Source organism: Siniperca chuatsi, linkage group LG22 (genome assembly GCF_020085105.1).
Source record: "Siniperca chuatsi isolate FFG_IHB_CAS linkage group LG22, ASM2008510v1, whole genome shotgun sequence".
Classification (NCBI taxonomy): domain Eukaryota; kingdom Metazoa; phylum Chordata; class Actinopteri; order Centrarchiformes; family Sinipercidae; genus Siniperca; species Siniperca chuatsi.
In genome coordinates this window covers 16920714-16937858 of record NC_058063.1, presented here as the reverse complement: position 1 = coordinate 16937858, position 17145 = coordinate 16920714, and the positions used below count along the sequence as shown (strand labels likewise).

At 41.3% G+C, this 17145-nt stretch overlaps 1 protein-coding gene and 1 long non-coding RNA gene across 2 annotated transcripts in view; one reads left to right on the top strand and one right to left on the bottom strand.

Moving 5' to 3' along the window:
* Positions 1-17145, bottom strand: part of arhgef40 (Rho guanine nucleotide exchange factor (GEF) 40) — a 41319-nt gene that overhangs the window by 13246 nt on the left and 10928 nt on the right. The window contains exons 4-20 of the mRNA XM_044182985.1: positions 15142-15427; positions 13416-14574; positions 12898-13136; positions 12612-12800; positions 11829-11943; positions 11065-11158; positions 10860-10946; positions 9688-9804; positions 9204-9302; positions 8889-9040; positions 7690-7828; positions 7124-7243; positions 5375-5566; positions 4731-5255; positions 2931-3292; positions 2227-2476; positions 1073-1162 (exon numbers count right to left, since the gene is read on the bottom strand). Coding sequence (XP_044038920.1) covers positions 1073-1162; positions 2227-2476; positions 2931-3292; positions 4731-5255; positions 5375-5566; positions 7124-7243; positions 7690-7828; positions 8889-9040; positions 9204-9302; positions 9688-9804; positions 10860-10946; positions 11065-11158; positions 11829-11943; positions 12612-12800; positions 12898-13136; positions 13416-14574; positions 15142-15427 — 4215 coding nt within the window. The remainder of the gene's footprint in view (positions 1-1072; positions 1163-2226; positions 2477-2930; positions 3293-4730; positions 5256-5374; positions 5567-7123; positions 7244-7689; positions 7829-8888; positions 9041-9203; positions 9303-9687; positions 9805-10859; positions 10947-11064; positions 11159-11828; positions 11944-12611; positions 12801-12897; positions 13137-13415; positions 14575-15141; positions 15428-17145) is intronic.
* The window catches only part of LOC122869733, a 101916-nt gene that overhangs the window by 74521 nt on the left and 10250 nt on the right, over positions 1-17145 (top strand). The window lies entirely within an intron of this gene.

Genomic DNA, 17145 nt, shown 5'->3' with positions numbered 1-17145 from the left:
AAGTTTGGTGAAGATCTCTTCTGGTCTGCTACAATTACCACGTGAGACATGTTTAATCAGGATAATTATTGTTTTGGTCATTATATCTTGAAGTTACAAGGAGCCAAGCTTAATTTTCCAGTCATTATTGGTTGAAACATACAAATGTAGTACAAACATAATGACATTTTTATCTGTTTCTTTCTTTGTGAAATCACATTCTCCTTCTGGGATTCCGCTGATCACAGAAACCATGTGAAAGTAGCCACATGTGCTGTTCTTGTCTTCATCGCCATAACAATCATCACCGCCATCCCCAAAATGATCCCCATCATCATTCAGCCTGAACACCACTTTCCTGTCCATCACCATCACGATAACCATAAACCCTCGTGCAGCCATAATCCACAATGTGTTCAAGCAGTTTTAAAGCTGCTGCAGGATGGGACATGAACTCACACCACCTCCTGGTGGTGGTTTCTTAGAAATGCTCCTTTATGAAACACTTCACAGCTTGAATGTAGCCTCAGGGATCTTAAGCACTGTGATCTCTCCTTGTAAAGTCCTCTTAGTAATCTCACGATGCTTTCGATGTATTAGTTTTAGTTAATTGTAGCTTACAAACTCAAATTACTTTCTCTATAATCCGCCTTTAATTGGCTTTTCTAGTGTACATTAAACATGTAATTAGCTTTACTGTAAACAGCTCATTTTTAATTGCAGTCACTTTTGAATAAAACAACTTTAATTGGTTTGTGCTTGTGATGTGCTACAAAATGACTCATAATGATGTTCTCATATTGTGATTTAAAAGATCTTCTCAAAAGAAAATAACCAAATAAGAATTTTATGACCCGGGCACACTTATTATGTGTATAGATTCAGGAATGTGTGATCATCAGTGAGAAAACTGGGCGCTAAAGTATGTTTACTGAAATGAGTTGGTAATAGAAAAGCAGGGAGACACATTTGGAAAAACTGGTTAAACTCCTCAGATTGAAACCCTTCTACTGAAATCTCGGTGGGCCCAACTAGCTGATGTTTCAGAGATTCAAGGGTTTAATTAGACGGCAGCAAACCTGATGAATCTTACCTTAAAGAAGTCGGCAGCCTGTGTGACCAGTGGAGAGTCCAGTTCTAGTTTAGTCCTGATGTAGTGGGAATACTGCAGAAACTGGTCCCGCTGTGTGTGTGTGAAAAAGAGATGTGGAAAAAAGAAACATAAATGAGAGAACGTAGGGCAACTTGTTGTGTTGTATAGACGAAGTTCTCCTTGTTTTATTGCCTTTAATATGATCAATCACACAATAAATTTGTTGAAGAAACAACGGGTCATTTAAAGCAGATTCTAGCCACAGTTTTGAAAAGGGCTACAAGTTTACTTACTCATCTGAGCTTTTATTTGGATAAATTCTGGTAAATTTAAAGTCAAAAGCTTTTAGATAGAACACTTTATGTACCACAAAAGTGATTCCAACTAAACATGGACTGCCATGTTAACGTGAATTCTTGAGATTTATTGACTCAAAACATGTCTTTATCTTAGTGTGTCCAAACAAATGTGAACAAATCTTTTCCTACGCAGAAGTAAATGGAAAATTAAATCTTTCATTACTTGCCTCAAAATGTCCGACAATTAGATTTCTACATCAAAGATGTCTTCAATAAAGTACAGTGAAGTCCTTAACAAAGTTAACACTGTTTCCCAGGGGGATTTCCAGTAAAACTACAGATCAGTCTTTAAAGGAAAACTAACATTTTTATTATTATTATAATTATTATTATTATTATTATTATTATTATTATTGTAGTTTTGGTCCTAATTTCTAAATAGCAGCACATTAAAAAGTTAAGGAGGCTCTGCAGTGCACAGTTGTATGCATGCAAGAGTCTTGATGGTAAAGGGAATGAGAAAAAGTCAATTTTACACAAAATTACATGTTTTTTTTTATTCTTGTTGTTTCTTCATTCTTTCCTTTAATTCTTGTCAAATACTGGATAGTTTTACCTCTAAAAATTCATCACATGAAATAATCTGAGATGGGAAAATCAATCTTAGATGAACTGCTCATATATCATAGACATATGGAACCTTTGATGAGGGGTTGCAAACAAGAAATGCTGGGGTTTAAACAGTTTAAACTACTCTGTGGTCCCACTAGCCAAAAATAATTAATATAAATAAGGCCCATATTGTAAAAACAATGTATTTTTCCTTTACTGTTCACCCTACATCGCTGAACTTACATATTTGCTGAAGCAGTCCTGTTGCAACAAGCTCTGCACAAGAGCGCCCTCCATGGCAGGGAGTAGGTTCTGCGAGTGGAAGGTGCTGAGGCTGGCCCAGTTGGGGAAGAGGGTGTCTGCCTTCCCCCTGATGGAGGCCGGGGTGTCTGAGAGCTCAAGTAAGGGGAGGTATGTCTCTTCTACCCCCTTCAGGACAGCCACATACTGCCTCTCTGAACTCAGCATCCTACACCAGAGCAGGTACAGCTTACTGCAGGACGGATGGGGAGAAACAAGGAGATGATAAGGAGAGCAATAAAATGGATGAGTACATTTGCAAAGGAGAAACAAACGTGGGAGAAAGAGGAGAAGTGGCAGAGAAGAGGAAGTGGGAGTGAAGATAGCAGCAAGCATTGGACAGAGATCAAACAGTTAGTAATGATAAAATTATCTGAGATTGCATGCTGACTGATAAAATCGTTCAGAAACAGACTTCAGCTGTACTTAAATTATCCCCAAAAGGATGAATCACTTCACCCTTTCATCTCAGCCTGGCCTGTTCTTTATGTCATTTATAATGTTGGTCTTGTTTTGGAGCTCTCGGCTAAGTCAGACCTCCCACTCATTGTCTCACACACAAGTTCCCACTCAGAAAAATAAACACAAGATGAACATTTTATAAAAATAAAAAAGGGGGAAGAGAAGCAAAAATGACACAAACACACCTTTGTGCAGTTGAACCGGCCCTATCTGTCCCCGTCTCCCTCTCAGTCCTCCCGAGCAGCACGTGTTGCCGTGGTGACCCCGTGTGGTCCACCACCTCTTTGCTGCTGACCTCCACCCCTCGAATTAACACCCCTCCTCCTCCACCCCATCCAGGGATGGCTGCAGCCATGCTAGTGGTAATTACTGGGTCAGCTAACGTCCGTCGCCCCAGCCAGGACATGGGGGAATTACGGCTCGGCCCACCCACCGGGGACTCGGGTTTGGGGGTGGCCGTGCCTCTGCGGGGAGCCAGAAGAGCCTGGAGGTCAAAGCTTGGGTGGCGCTTCCTGGGGGGCTTAGAAGGGAGCGGGGCATCTGTGGGCTGTAGGGTGATAAACATGGTTATAAACATGACATTAGCAATAGACAGATTAAGTTAAACCAATACTGTATTTTCGACCTGTTAAACCTGCATCCATTGATTTAGCAGAACAGGCTGTAAACACAACATTGACATATTATCACCTTGGCTAGTTCAGTAAACATTGTCCTTTTAGCTCTGTTTTGGTCTCCACCAACTCCTGAGGGAAATATCTAGCTCTTTAGCAGCTAGCTAAATGCTCCACCTTTATCTGTCAACTGTTTGGTGCTTAGCAGGTAGCATACCCTACAGTGGGTTTATCTGAGCTTGTTTTTTAACTGAAAACAGCTGCCTGATGTGGCTGAAAACCATGCTGATGCGAACGGTGAGTCTGAACCAAAACAGTTAAGGGCCAGAAAATCAAAAGAATGAGCTGAAAGACACTAAAATGCTCCTCAAAGTTGAGGGGAACTGCAGTTGGGTGATTATTCTCTGTGGGATACTCACCACGAGCAACCCCACTCACATACAAGTAATCATTTGATGTATTGTTAATATAAAAATATAGATAACAGCAGCTTTAATGATGATTTTCTTAAATGACTACAATTCTTTCTTGTATGTTTGGACCTTTACATGACAAGAGGATGAGCAGATATATTACCATAAAGCATTTCAGCTCATTGAATGCTGCATTGCTCACAATAGCTTAATACACCAAAAATGTTTTACAGATAGCAGGCTCTTATAAAGTATGGCAAAATCTCTGACGATTGACAAATTGCCAACTCTAATTTCTTCGAGACAGTTTCAGTTTATTTAAGTACATTATGAAAATTGACTTGCAGAGACATGTTTGAGATAAATATGCCATCATAATGAGCATTTTGCCACCTTTGTTTCTGTAATTGTTATTTGGTAATTATGTGGTAATGCACATATGAACAAGGACATTTGAGAGTGGGCTGCATGAGAATGGAAAATTTAAGTTTGTGATGTCTTCCAGTCCCACAAGAGATGATTTTGTTGTTCCTCCTATCAAAAGACAAGTTGACCTGTAAGCCAATGTTCAAAAAAGTCTAAATAGTCTTCTGTAAACCCCCTGAGAGAATTTTTTGTAGTGCCACAGGGGTTTAAATATAGATCCTAAATAGCCCCAAGATTTTCCACTGACGAAAAAAAAGTCATGTAGGTTTTAAAATTAGACTATTCGAATTCAAAACCACTCATTAACAACATGAAATGCTGTCGATTGGCAGCTGTGGTCCAAAAGAATTGTTATATGGACCCTATTGCAAATAGATTATTTATTTTGCTGAGGGGCATATTTTCTAATTCAAAAAAGAAAATGAAAATAGCTGCAGAATAGAATAGAAAAGAATAGTAGTATTGTAGTATTAATATTGTAGCAAATATGACAGATATGAAATATTAAATACAAAATGATGCACAAACTCACACTCTTCTTTGCAGGATTCAGAAGGTTCTGCAGGAACTTTCCTCCTCCAGCTCCACCTGCTCCTCCTCCACTTCCTCCCCCCACTCCGTCTTTCTTATTCCCTTTCTCCTCTCCTATCTTCAGTGTGGAGCAGGTCTGTGGTCTGAACAGTGATGCCAGTGATCCCCAGGACTGCAGCCCCCCCTCACATCCTCCAGATCCCAGTCCCCAGTCACCCTCTCCCTCAGGACCCATCAAGTCCCACAGGCTGTTGGCGGAAGGCGTCTTTGGTTTCCCCTGGCCCTGATTCTGGGCCCTGTCAGACTGGAGGAACCGGGGTTTAACCTGCGCAACAGTCCGCTGGTAGCGCTCTACTGTCTGGGTCCAGAGATCCAGGAGCGCCCCGCCGCCCAGCTCTATGGCTAAGGAACGAGCATCCTGGAAACGGGATGGGGGGATCGGAGGGAGGGAGGCAAGAGGGCAGGTGGAAGAAGAGGACGAAGGGGAGGAGGAGGTGGAGGAGACTGCATCGCACCACTGGGTGGCCTGCACAGGAGACGGGAAAGAAAAGATGACTGTTATTTGCCCTTAGGAAGATTTGAAACCATTAATGTGTGATCATGACTTCCTGTGTGCACAACAGATGACTTCCTGTGCTGACTTACCTCGGTCAATGTGGACAGCAGCCTCTGTGTGTTATCCAGGGTGGTCCAGCAGTCAGACAGACAGTGGGACATGTCTCTCAGCTTCTCCCTGACTGGTGGAAGTCGGATCTGGACATTGCTCAGGCCTGCCCAGTCCAGCTCGCACCAGCCCTCCAAAGCACTGAGCACTGACAGAGTCTCACTGTGCAGTTCCTAAAGGATTCAGGAAGATCCACTGTGAAGTCTTTGTTCGGAAAAACCCTGAAGTGTTTACTGTAGAGGCTTGACAAGATACACTTGGGAAATCGGGAATGGAATAATGGTAACTGCCTCTGCTGGGAATAAGCCGACAAAACTTCTACATAGCACAATAATGATATAAATTTTCCACTTAACAGCAAAGTGCCCTCAAAACACATCTTTTTACATTTAAATCTTTTAGTTATTGACTCCTCAAGTCTTTCAGTGAGTAATTCAGTGTTACATCTGTAGCTTAGCCTGCAGGGCTAATAGGATTAATAATCCTTGAGTTGGGATGGCAGTCATATTGTTTTAGTGGAGGACATTAGAGCGCCCCCATATAGAGACGAAGTGCCAAAACCCAGAACCAAAACTTCTGGGTTCTGTTCCAGAAGGGAGAAAACCTCATTCAAAATCACAAAAAATGCAAACTGCTACAAATCGAGCCCTACAATATAACCTTGCTTATCAGTATGTTGTGCAATTCTAGTGCAAAACTCTATTTGTCAAGACAGGGATGGTAAACTAAAAAAACTATGTAATATTGTTGTTTATTTTATTATTACAGTTTTATTGGCCTTTAACAAAAAAACATTTCTCACAAGCCCAACACCTTTGTGGGTTAAACGTCTCTAGCTTGACAAAATTTGGCCAATTGAGTAGCTGCAGCTAACCAAACACTATCAATGTTTTTTAGACAGTTACAGTTAAAAGGTTGGAAAGATTACATCAGAACAGGGTGTTGGTGGATATCAAGGATAAAGAGGAAAAACATGTTTAATTTTTTTAGAAAGGCTGATTAAACAAACTCTATATGAGCAACTGCATTGAGTCACAGAAGCTAGTGGAAGAGCGACTAGCAATAGAAGTGGCATCAGGACTTCGGCTCACTATACACTTTAGGTAAGCTTTAAGGACAGCTAAGGATGCAAGCAAAAGCAATGACCTGTTGCCAAAAAATATTTTTAAAGCCACCATATGTAACATCTGCTAAACAGCCAGCTAACAACAGCTAAACACAAGAGGCAGTTACGGGATAATGCTAAAATGTGTAACAATAACGCAAGTAGAGAAGAGTCATCAAGTCGGCAAAGTGACTCAGTAGTACCCGTTATACACCAACATCTATCTATCCAAAATGTGTTTGTATTAGCTAACAGTAGCCACGATAAGCTACTGGTCATACCAGACCAAGCAAGGCTGTTGCAGCAAAACCCCTGACAGTTTGAACAGAATAACAGTGCATTAGTAAGAGGAAGAAAATGTTTATTCTTCTTCCAAGAAGAACAGTCTAGCTTTAAAGCCACTATGAGTAGGATTTTTATGTGAGTGCATAGTAGTTTATAGTAGTATATTCTAACATGAAAATTATGCATATTTTGATTATACATTTTTGTTTACACTACTACTACTTGTGTATACATTTTTTTATACTAACACATTCACACATATGCAGACAATTCTATACTGTATATAAGTTTTAACAAATACTGTACCAAAAAATTAAGAGTAAGATGATAGAACACTCACATTGGCTGTTTCTTTGAATGTCTTGAATTTCTGCTGTTTGAGCGAGAGTCTGCTGAGGGACAGAGGAGGGTCCTTGTAGTCTTCCAACTGTGACTGGACCTGCTCAATCTCCTTATCACACTGGGATATAAGACAGAGAGAGAGAGAGGGGTGAGAGGACGACACAAGATATTCACTGTACATGGGGGACACCCCACAGAGGAGTGGAGAAATTTACATGAAGTGTAAAGAAATAGGGTTTTTTTATTTAGTATTTTTTGCATTGGACACTGTAGTATCTGTCTTGTGCAAGACAAGGGAGTAGAGTGAGAAGAAGCATATTTTAGAGAAAACATATGGCAATCACTAAACACCAACAAATCAGGGCGTTTCCATCCAATCCCTGTTGGGAACAGTGGGGACGAGTGAGGATGGGTGTAGTGCAATGCTGGACACTGAAACATTTCTTAAAACTCAGATTTTAAATGTTTACAGTAGGGTTGTTCATGAGATTCAGGACAGGCCGCAGGTAACAGTCTGCCAGGTTTGTGAAACGGGAATAAAACCACACTTCCTCCCTCACACACCTTTTCCAGTTTGTCCACCAGCCCCGCTAGTCGTCCCAGAGCTTCCAGGTCGCGACCTCTCTGGTTGGACACTCGGACCAGCCGATGGAGGGCGTCATCGACACTGTCATAGAGTTTAGAGGTCACAGCAAGAGCAGCCCTGAGGGAAAAAAGTTAAAAATGACCAGGCAATCACCGATGAACAGAAGAGAGAAGTAATTTTTTTATTTTTTTCAAAATTCAAATTCTACAGTAATGACAGTGAGAACTTAGCCATTATGTAATTATGTAAAACAAAAAGCCTCCCAGACCAACAGTAAGGCAAAAAAAAAAAAAAAAAAGGAATCAAATCAGCAATCAGCCTATACTTGCATTTGGCCTCATTCTTGTATAGACTAAGCCAAAACTCATTACTGGATAAAAAGAACAGCTACAAATACAACAGTCTTTAGATCATCTTTAAGCTGTAGTTGGGCACAAACAAATAAGCCGCATCACTCTGTCATCCATTTGATGTTAAGTTCACATTCCTTTTTTCCTTCAGCTGGTTTTAATTTTTTGGCTGAAAACAAACAACTTTTCATGATGAGGAGTATTTTTAACTTATAACTCATCTTGACAAAAAAAATCAAAAACAAGTAAAAAGGACATGCAGATCCCTTTTCTGCCAAGCTACTTGTGTACGGTGGTTTCTGCATTTCTGAGTATTTGCCTAATTAGAATTGTTGTGCTTGTCATGATTCCTTTATATTTAAAATAGCCCTATTTTAACAGGCCTGTGTCTAATGTATATTCCAGCAGTATGAAGTCTCATTTGCATCATAACAAAAAGAAGTCTATTATCATCCAAGTGCATGCAGATGCACACACATTGCTACTGCAAATAATGAGTGTAGACTTCTAAATCTGTCTTTGAATATAATAGTCCATATACTGAATATTATTATACAATTTCTTTCACATTGTTTCATAATATTGATCAATTCCTTGTTTGGAGATACATTCACTGATTGTGGTAATTTTTAGTGTTATGCTACATGTAACCAAAGTTCTGTGTGAAGTTAACGGCGATAATATTCCTATGTTTGGTCCTGTTTGTGAAATTGAGTAAGTTGATTCCCAACAATAAGCCACAGGCTTTGTATCAAAAGCAAGAAGGGGGAAAAAATAAATATGTCAATAAAAGGGACCACAAAAGCACCAAAATTAAATTCTGGTACCTGCAGTCTGGTGACTTCTGTGCCAGTCCAGAAGCGCTATTGGTCAGTCCTGCAAGCCAAGCTCCGCCCCTTTGCTGTAGTTCAGTTAAACGTTGGTCAGCCAGGACGCTCACCATGAGCTGTCTGTGTTTGTCGATGCTCAGGGGAACCGTCTGAAGAAGAACAATGTGCTTATTAATGATTCTGTGGACAATCACCAAACTACACACAGTGAAATTTGTACTTGGCTTCTGTCTGACAGGCACATAACAATCTCATGTCATCAAATCACTGATACAGAAAAGGTAAAAAGAATGTCATCTTTGACATATGTACCTTGATGTTGTCCGGCATTGGCTCAGTGTCCATAGACTGCAGTGCTTCTCCTAGGAGTGCGAGGGCGCTCTCACAACGCTCTGTCAGACTCTCCAGACTCTGAAGGGGAAAACAAGAGAGAAAAAGTAGGTGTGGAATCAGTGATTTTGAGATTAGCATTTTAATTATTCCATCAATTTAACTCAAAACACAAACAGTAAGTAAAGCAGTCACAGATTATGAATTTTTATGAATATAAATATAAGACTCAGACTGCTAGGCTGCAACAGCCGTTCTGTGAGGGAATGGCCTAAATGTACTTCATACAAATAAAATAAATGTGAATAATTTTGCGTGTACATAGTAGTCAATCTTAAATGCCTGAAGTGATCATTTCCTGCTCACTTTCCTCAAGACCACTCTAATGCATGCTCAGGTAAAGGAAAAGAAAGGAAAGGAAAATGAAATCTATTTATTTTATTTGAACAGATTAGCAGATTCTCACTAGTCTGAAGACCAGCCAGTCTGCGTGACAGTGGGTGAAGTCTCCGTCCATCTCTTTGGGCAGCTGTTGCTTGTCTACATATTGCTGAAGGACCCCTGTTCCTCGCACTGTGTGGATCTGGACAGAACAGGAAAGGATAAGAAAGGGAATGTTTAAAAAATAATGAGACTTTAGAAAATTAAAAAAAAAAAAGGATATGAGGATATTGTGCTGTAGACTTGAGCATATAAACTCTTATCTAAGGGCTTTAGTGTTAGCAAATGTCTCTTGTTTAATATAGACTTAACAAAGCTGATAATATTTTGCACTCTAAATACTCTTCTGTTTTGATTCTGAGGGACTAAAGCATTTCTTTTCAGCTTTCTTAAAAAGAAAGAGCTGAGAAAGCAAAAACATGTTCTCCTATTACACTTGCATCATCTCCAATTGTTATTTTATCAGCAGGAATAAAAACAATTACTACCAAACAACAAAATGGACCGAGGAATGTGTGATGCAGCTCCAACAGCAGTTTTTTTCTAACAGTGTTAACATCTTTTGGGCAGGACTTCCTTTTAACATGCAATGTTTTAATACTGCCAGGTTGAAATACAAACCACATGGCAAGATAAATTTTCACATGCGCATGTGAAAGAAAGATCTCTGCTGATCAATGCAAAGCAATAAGCTGAATTACCGGTAAAATGGGAGTTATTTGCAACTCTAGATGTGCCAAATGTATGGAAATAAGGTTCATTTAGATTCAAGCACAATGTGAATGTGCGCACCAGCTAAGAGCATTTGACATTCATCAAATATTAACAAGGAACAGAAACAAAGCATGGTTTATGAAATGTTATTTCCTCTTGAACATTTTGCATTTCATATATGAGCAGTTATCCCTGTTGTTAAGATAATGGATGATGGAGGTTCAGGAACTTTCATTATGCTACCGTTTTCCCAAACACTTTATCATTGTGGTTTTGGCATGTTTTTATAAGTTCAATGTGGGCGTTCTACCTGTGTTTTAACATTTAAACTTACAAATAAAAGAAATAAAACTAACTGAACTAAAAGGAATTGAACAACGCTATGCTGTGTGTGTGTGTGTGTGTGTGTGTGTGTGTGTGTGTGTGTGTGTGTGTGTGTGTGCTGGATTATAAACTGTAAACATGTGATTTGTATGAGGTCACCTCTGCATCTTCCAGGTTGTGCGAAAGGGACCCCTGCTGCTCTTCCACCAAAACCAGAACAGATCCAAGACCGCCAGGAACCAACACCTGGAACACACACAGAAACACATGTGGTTGAGCTACTTCATCACATCTGCAGGCAAATGAGAGCACACAAGCAAACATTTAGCACATTTGGCTAAACAACATTTTTTTTCTGTCTCACCTGGAACAATTTAAGTGCAGAGAGGCTGCGAGTGGAGGGTGGAGAGCGTCTGCTGTCCATTAACACTGTGAGACCTTTGTCTTTGGCTGCAGGCCTGATGAGGATGGATGGAGAGAAGTGAATGTGAGGTTAAAACAGGAGCAGTCATTAGAAAAGAAGGGTTTTATTCTAAAATGACACCTAAATGAATGATGCCTACTGATTTAAACCAATTATAGAGGACAGTTATCTATATTTTACAAACATTAAACTTCATATCATTTCTTCCCAAACCTGTAGTGGAACTTTTGTTCAAACTTGCAGTGTGCAACAGACGAGTGGGGATTGTGCCAGGTAAACTGGCAAGCTCAAAGATGTTAAATTGACTTTGAATCATTTTTTTCTGCTTTCTGGCACATGCTGCATTTTCTTAGCCCCACCTTTTGCTGTATTTGGCAAAGTCAGCAAAAAGCAAGTCAAGTCAGATATAATTATGAAGCACTCTTGGGTGAACAGGTTTGTAAATGAGCAGTGTAGCAAGTAACAAATGACACAAGCCCAAATATAAACATCAGAGAACAAGCTGATCATAGATTTTGTGGACAGGACAACATTTTATGGTATGAGGGGATATTGTGCACTATAATGTCTGTTAAATTTACAAACCTTAATTCCCTGGTGATATCTAGAAACTTAGTAGAGGGAAGTCTGAAACAAACTATTAAAACCACTGAAATGTATTCCTGGATTAATAGTAGTAGGAAGTAGGAAGAGTGCAGCCTTACCGAGTGATTCTGTGGTAGCAGGCCAGTACCCGGGCCATCTCCTGCTCACAGAAACTCTCCTCTGATGCATCTGTCTCTGTGACAACAAGAGCACGTCCCAACCTGTCTACTGTACCTGAGGTCGGTAAGCATCAGGATAAGTATTGAGTGGGAAGGCCAAGAAAAAGTTCTAACATGCTGAGACAACAATCAGTCTGCTACATATTTGAGGGATGCAAGCAGGAAGCAAAATGTTGCCATAAAGTTAGTGAGTTAGCTGTGGGCTACACCTTGAGCCCAGTTTTTTTAACATATATTTGTTTACAGTATGACTAATTTGCACCATGAAAACTCTATTATAACCATGGCTGTACAAATAAAAACTACTAGATTACTTTTTATACTGAAGAAAACTTCAAGACATGATGATTATGAGGCAAGATCTGAAGGTCTTTTCTAGGATTTCTAAGTGGATTTATGGACGTATCTGCGATGGCTACTGATATCCCCAGACAGTGTGAGTCACACTGAATCTAACAGTATGTGTATAATGTGTATTATGTATGTATGTTCAGATTTGGTTGACTTATGACTCCAAAAATAGGAGGTGCAATTTTTGATGCAAAATTGTGTTAATCGGACACTAAGGGGTAAAGACCTACTAGCCCAACAAACAACAACAACAAAGACAATAACAAAGTCACACATCTACAAGACTAACTGCAAAGGCTGTCCTAGTAGAAACGGTTTGAGCGGGCTGCTAACTAGCAGCATAAAAATATAGTAGGCCTGAAAGAAACTTGCCTGTCAACTTTAGCTTTCCTGACTGGAGAAGCTCTGTGTCCAATTCCCTCAGCAGGGGAGGCTCTTTGGATGCAACACCATTTAGCTGGTCAGGACATGTCTCTCCTGACCCTGCCTCCTCATTAGAGTGGTTAAATAAGGATGTGCCTGATTGTCCATTGCAGACAGGCACAGATTTGGCTTCTGTCTCTGTTGAGAGATACAGATGTTAAGAAAATCTTCTATGGGGTATTTTACGACTTTTGGAATCTAATGTTTATGAATTAACATTCAATTTTCTTCAGACCTGCACTGCTTTTCCTTGTGTCCTCTGTTTCGTCATTAGTTGAAGGTGGCACTCCATCAGGTTCGTCTGCCTGTTCTCTTTGCTCTGACTGGTTCTCCTCTGTGATTGGCAGCTTTGTCAAAGCAGCGCAGATGGTGGGACTTGGTTGAGCAGCTTTACCCTGCTGTTTTGATCCCTTTTGATGTACACGACCACCAGACCTAGCCCTCCCTTTGGCCCCCTTTCCCTTCCTTTTCCTCCTAAAGACAAAGCACAGGAAGTTACTAATGAGGTACAACAGAAAGTTAATAATTTGTATCATTTTAGAAATTATGTTGTTTGGACATCATGTCCTAGTATGTGTTTAGAAGGTGTCTTTTGTACCATTGGTTTCAGGCCTATATATGTTTCAGACAACTTGTACCTTGTGTGCAGACTTTGCACCAAAGTGTTACTGATCTGTACTTTCATATGGAAGTGTGAAAATGAAAACAAATAAGAAGAAGGAGTGCGGTGTCCCATTGGAAATAAATCTGTACCTTGGCGCTCTGAATCCTGCAGTTTTAACTTCCTTTCCTCTGGGACACACTCTGTCCTCTGTCTTTCCTTCATCTATTTCTTCTGTCACCTTTGGGTGAGACAAACTCTTTATTTTAGATCCACTTTTGGTAATCTCTCCACTTTCTAAGACTCCAGTGAATGGTCTCTCTGGTGCGTCTGATGTTGGGGTGGTGGCATCACTGTCTCCGCTCAGTGGTTTATCTGTATCCTCGAAAACAGAGTCTGAATGAGATCCATGATCTGAGTGGCCCTCTATACCATGCCCGACCTTGTGGTTCATCATGTCATGGATTTCATTTGTGACCAAACTGTCCCCACTCTCTGAGTCTTTACCTCCGTGCTCGTCTCTGCACGGCTGTGTGAGGCCATTGCTATCTCTCTCCTTGCCCACGCCAGGCCTCCTCTCTTTGAACGGGCCATCAAAATAAAGCCGGTGGCTTTCCAGGCCCTCAGTGTCTCTGTTTGTTTTATCTCCTTCATCAGAGTCGTGGACAGAAGAGGAGTAAAACCGTCTCCCTCTGCCAGGTTCAGTGACTGGTGGAGGTCGAGGTGGTAAAATGTCACCTTTTGGGTTTACTACGTCTCTTTTGGCACCAAGGACACCACGAAAGCTTCCTGACCCTTCCAGTCTCCCATAGCCCCAAGCTTTCCCCTTCCGGAGTTTGATAGCTTTACCTCTCCTGCACAGAGGCAAAGTCTTGGTCTTACAAATTCCATGCATCTCCAGGTACCTCTGCCTTGTGTCAACCCCTCCATCAGGACCCACTCTGGGCTCCAACAGTTCCACATAGTCCCCGTCCAGCTGAGGATGCCTCGCTGTTCTCCCGAGCCCATCTTCACTACGCCTTCGCCGGGGAAGGGCAGGCTCAGAGTCCACGCCGTCTGGTGGTAAACCATCATCTTCCTCCTCATCCCAGGACCAGGAGTCAAGTTCTCCAGAGGATGAGCCACCCCATCCCCCAAGGCTACTGCCCCCCTCACTGGGCAGGCGGTTGGATATGGGGCCCTCTTGGTTCGACATCAGGCCCAGCTCCTCCGAAGGGTCGTGGATGAATTTTGGGTAGACAACCTCCTTCCATGGAAGTCGAACCACACCATCACATGTACTGACCAGGCAGGTATCAAGTCCTCCTCCAACTGTGCAAAGATGAGAGAAGACTTTTGTTATGACTTGTATTAGAAGTTTATGTCAAGTTCATATGTTTATTGATGGTATGCATTAGGCAAAAAAGGTCCTCCTACTTAAAAAACGTGGAAAACAAATGTAACTTTTGCTGCCTTTCTTTAGCACTGTTGGTAGGTTCTTCTCACCACCCACCACCTGCTGACACCCATATTTCTCTCCTTTCTCTTGTTGCCCTTCCACATGCCATCCCTCGGTCATAAACCTACCTCTTCAGGGCCACACATCTGTTTCACTTCCCCTGTTTTTCCTCTATTCTTCTTCACAATCATTACTTACTGGCAAAGCTACAAAGTGTTACTAATTTTCACCTAAAAAACCTGACTACGAACCGAATTCTCCTCAGTGGAGACCTTTTCCTGATTCTTAACCTGAAATACAGAATAACAGTAAGAATTTCTAATCAGAAATTGATTAGAAATAAGTTTTATCCCCGGGGCTTGGCTCGTAATCATCACCCATGCTTTCTCATGTTTAAAAGAACAAAATGTCAACAGAAGTATAGGGCGTCCTTTCCTTACCTTCTCTCTTGTGGCCCCGTTCTTTGTTGACGCTGTGCAACCACTCAGTGCTGAACACAAGGGGGTGCTGTGACTCAGGTACCAAGATTTCCTGAACGGTGCGCCCCCCAGGGGCCAGACATTTTAGGGCCAGCCGGGGGCAGCGCGTAGAGAAAGGCACTACCTGCAGATAGAAGTCATTACTGCGCAGGAGCCTCCAGTCCAGGGTGGAGAGCTGTACGACCACTTTCTCGCCTAGACACAGAGGCCAGCCAGAGTGAAGGAACAAGCAGCCCAGGTACTGAGACTGGGATGACAAGAAAAAGAAGAAAGGGAGAAGAGGAAGTGTGTTAAATAAAAATATTAAACCTTCATTTGCATGAAATTAAATATTGTGTGTCAAGTCTTCTCTCTGTACCTCTTTAGGTTGTGTAGTGCACTCACTTCCCTTTAGAAATCTTGCCTTTAGAGTCCCCTCTTGCCAAAAACTATCCTATTTAATGCTCACGCACAGTCTTGCACTCCCATTCACAAACCACAGTCCACATGAGCCAATTGGAGCCTGCCTGCATGATTGTGTTTGGCTCAGTTATTCAGTGAGTTGAATTTCTAGAACTGATACCGCACTAGTCAACACTATTCACTAGCTCAACTGGCCAAAAGCCAGTGCCACATACAAATGTCAGACATGTGACTCACACAGTGTTTTTCTAAAGTGTAAAACCGCTTAGCTGGCATAACACAGTGAGAAGACTCAGGATAGCTGCAGAGAGTCAATGTGAGTCACACAGAAACATGCAGATGATGTTAAAACAGTTCACTGCTCTATAAGCAGAAAACACATCAAGTAACTCTGTAAGACTGAGGAAATCAATCTAAATCAAGCACACTAAACAACATGGGTCTAAATATAGAAAATCCCACAACAAAGCATTTCTGAATTTATGTGAAGGAGAGATTAAGGCCCCTAGTGTGATCCTGCACTATAAATCAACTGATCTGTTTAGAAAAAACCTTAATCCAAACGCTATTCCCACCTTAATCAATAGTGTGTCAGATCTATATCCTTTCCCTCGCAATCTGAGGTAGAACACTCATCCCTCCCCCCTCCGTGCTATCCAGACTCACGAGACGTGATCAAATTATATTCCTTACTCAACCTCTCCTCCATCTTCCCTTTTCTACCTCTCTGTCTCTTAATCAATTTCTTCCCTTTAAGCCTATCTCTCTTTTGTTGCCTGTTCTCTTGCTGTAGCAAAGTTTCAGGGAAGCAAAAGTCTGATATCTGTCAGGGCTGATATTAGCATTAAAAAGCGTGTGTGACTTTTACTCTCTTAAAAAGTGTGTCTGTTTTGAGTCAGTCCACATTCTGTAGCTCTCTGTGTCCTCTGGCCCTCCTCCTTTCTCCTACTTCTCTCTCAATGTCTCCCAGTGTTTGCTCCCTCTTCTACACCTACCATTTCTCAAAAATTCCTCAATCAGTCTACTATAGTCTGCAACCTCCAACCTCTTTTTTTTTCAGACACTCTTGCACACACGCGCATGCAAGCATGGTGAATGAAAGCCATGTTCATTCTCTCCTTCGACTCCCACCACTTGTTACTGTTACTCACTCTCTCTTTCTCTCACAGCAGTAACACACTCACATGTGGAAGGAATTATTGTCATGACTCACAGTCTAACTCCCATCCCAGGCAGCTCCACTCAGCTACAATGAAAACATAGTTTATTCACAATGGCTGTGCATGTGTGCGCGTAAGTCTAGGGAAACTGTAAGGGGAAATATGAGACAGTTCTTAGCCTCCCAGCTTGTGCTAAACAGTGTGTGTTGTTTATCTTTGTGTGTGTGTGTGTTGGAAAGTAAAATAAAAGGAATGCTGTTCAGTTTAAACCTCAGAGCTGTGAGTTATGTAGATGTTGCATCTCATTTGTTTGTCTTGTTTTGTGTGTGTGAGGCAGAAAGTGCAAGAGAGTGATGTGAGGGCACAAAGTGGAAGTTGCATGTTTGCACAGTGTTTGCATAAT